This window comes from Homalodisca vitripennis, chromosome 2 (genome assembly GCF_021130785.1).
Source record: "Homalodisca vitripennis isolate AUS2020 chromosome 2, UT_GWSS_2.1, whole genome shotgun sequence".
NCBI lineage: Eukaryota > Metazoa > Arthropoda > Insecta > Hemiptera > Cicadellidae > Homalodisca > Homalodisca vitripennis.
The window spans coordinates 58,923,455-58,926,448 of NC_060208.1; the positions used below are offsets into that span (position 1 = coordinate 58,923,455).

The following is a 2,994-nucleotide window of genomic DNA, read 5'->3' on the forward strand; positions in this document are numbered from 1 at the left end:
CTACCAAGTTGACTACCTTGAAAATAATTAAATCTAGCAGAATGTTATTTGCTTATTAAAAGAAATAAATAAATAACGTATTGTAAAAACCAAATATTTCTATTGTTTAAAACTATTTTTAACTTTAAAGAGAACTTAAAATTTAACTTATGTTTCCAGTAATAACACAGTAATAAACAAAAACAAACCAAAATACGTAGCATATCTTATATGATGAAAGTATTACTGAAAGTGAAGTACATGTATATATATATTTACAGTTTAGTTTAGTCCAAGTCCTCCTCTAGTGTGATAACTCTGACTGGCGCCTTTTCTTCTTTCCTGAGGAAGATCTTGCCGTTTCTCACCCAGAGGAACTTGAAGTTTTTCTCGCGCTGATACTTCCTCGCCAGAGCGTACAGCGCCCGTCTCGCCGGTGATAGAGACTCGTTGACGTAGATGGGACGGTCATCAGTTGCACCGATGTGACGAGTTGAGAGGGTCCTCTTCACACGTCGCCTCTGTAGAAACTCCTCCTTGTCCAGTCGACGAACGAACTTCACAATAATCCCCGGCGGATTGTTTCCACTCTGCTTGGCACCAAGTCTATGGCACGCGTCCACCATAGTGTCAGATACGGTTAAGTCCAGTGCCTTGCCGACGTCCTTCACGATGGTCAACACATCTTCATTGGAAGTTACAGGGATTCCTTGAATCTCCACACAGTTACTGCGAGAGTACTGCTCTATGTTCTCCAGACGATCTTCCAGAGCTCTCACCTTCTTCTTCAGCTCCTTGTTCTCCGATGTGATAGACTCAATCAGCTGATTAAGTTTCTCATTCTGCTCCTGTTGTGCTTTAAGAGCCTTGGTGTTCTCTATGAGCTGTGAGTCCATTGATTCACAGGCCTTATTAAAACTTTTCTCATATTTTGCTTGGCTATCTCTTATATCGGTAACCACTCTCATGATATCTTCAAGAGATAGTTTACCTTCATCTGCTGCAGACTCGAGTCTCATGCTTTTCCTCCTCGTGGATTGACAGTCCTTACACCTCCAAACTAGACCCTCTTCATTTAGGCAATCCACGTCAGCCTTGCTATATTTCAAACATGCCGCATGGAAATCTCGTTTACAGTCAACACAGGTGAGTTTAGATTGATTAATTTTAATATTCTTGACGCATACACCACAGCTCGACATTTTTACAGAAAATAATTGTGTAAAACAAAAATCGCTGTGTAAAATAGCAATTAAACACTGTTGCACGACTTGTAGAAACGTGAACTATATCAACGACCACTCGAAACACAGTAGCAGGAGCACGCACTGATAACGATGTTTACTCTCCGAGCGCCGACTCATCACTGATTGTTCGCTTTCGTTAAAAAAATTTTGTCCAGTGTCATATTTTTTATTTATCATAACCAATTGATTCGTTTTGAAACATTATTAGATAATACATGTTATTACTATACTATGCACCGAAGTCAGAAAATAACGTGTACAAGATTCATCAAACATTTTCAGTAATTGATGATTTCAGTGCACTTCTTGTTTATGATTTTGAAAAATGTATGGTATTCGAGCATGGAATTAAAAAAGTAGGTATGTTTCAAAGACGAACAAGTGTAAAGGAGTACTTACCATTACATGCAGATCACGCGGACGCTCCTGAATCACGAAAAGAGAGCGCACGGAATATAAAACATAGCAAATGATTCTCCATGTACTTGACGTTCTAGCTTTAAACGATTCCACGTAATCCGCCACCTTATGATATCAATTTGGAAGCATTTAAATGAATTTTTGTAAAAATAAAAGTAAATAAATTTTTATTTTGTAAAAATAATATATTGAACCAGTCTAGCTACGTAGACTTCTAATTTGTTCTTAAGAACTTATGTTCGACTGCTATTCATACCGTATTTTGGTGACAAAGTATAGACAGATAAAGATAAAACAGATTTTTAAGTCGATACGTTTACGCAGAAGAATTGCTTGGATATACATGAATTGATTATATTTTCTCCAATACACTTCTAATGCACTTGAAGGGGTTTCCTTCTCTGAGAGAGAGAGAGAGAGAGAGAGAGAAGAGAGAGAGAGAGAGAGAGAGAGAGAGAGAGAGAGGAGAGAGAGAGAGAGAGAGAGAGAGAGGAGAGAGAGAGAGAGAGAGAGAGAGAGAGAGAGAGAGAGAGAGAGAGAGAGAGAGAGAGAGAGAGAGAGAGAGAGAGAGAGAGAGAGAGAGAGAGAGAGAGAGAGAGAGAGAGAGAGAGAGAGAGAGAGAGAGAGAGAGAGAGAGAGAGAGAGAGAGAGAGAGAGAGAGAGAGAGAGAGAGAGAGAGAGAGAGAGAGAGAGAGAGAGAGAGAGAGAGAGAGAGAGAGAGAGAGAGAGAGAGAGAGAGAGAGAGAGAGAGGAGAGAGAGAGAGAGAGAGAGAGAGAGAGAGAGAGAGAGAGAGAGAGAGAGAGAGAGAGAGAGAGAGAGAGAGAGAGAGAGAGAGAGAGAGAGAGAGAGAGAGATAGAGGAATAATACTGATTTTTCTTTCGGATATAAATAAAGTTGGTTTAGATTTATTTCCATGTATAATGACAACCCTTCCACTGAAGTAATACCAACGAATTCGTATTCCTGCACCTTTTCTTAAAAGTTTTTAAAAGTGATTAAAGTTGTTAGAGCTATTCATTCCAATATTATGGAATGTTGTAGAGAAATCTGTGTTCATTTCCTTTACACTAAGGATCAATAAACATTTTCCTTTAAACTTACAGTCTAATTATTCTGGAATGGTTCAGGAGAGTGGAATTTCTTTCAGTGATCGTCACTTGTTGTTTATAGGGTTTAATAACCCATGTTCAAATTGTTACGTGTCAGTCATTCAACAGGAAAACGCGTGTAAAGCTGTGGGTTACTGCAGTTTTCTATCAATATTACTGTGAGCAGAATCACGAAGCTGTAATATACACTACAAAACATTATGTTCTCAGACCAATAAGTACTACTGTACAGGAAAT

The 2,994-nt window shown here is 38.7% G+C and overlaps 1 protein-coding gene across 1 annotated transcript; it reads right to left on the reverse strand.

Moving 5' to 3' along the window:
• Window positions 1–266: 266 nt before the first annotated feature.
• Window positions 267–1,181, reverse strand: LOC124355644. Its single transcript, XM_046806807.1, has one exon. The coding sequence runs from the start codon at window positions 1,179–1,181 to the stop codon at window positions 267–269; it is 915 nt and encodes a 304-aa protein (XP_046662763.1).
• Between the last annotated feature and the right edge of the window lie 1,813 nt (window positions 1,182–2,994).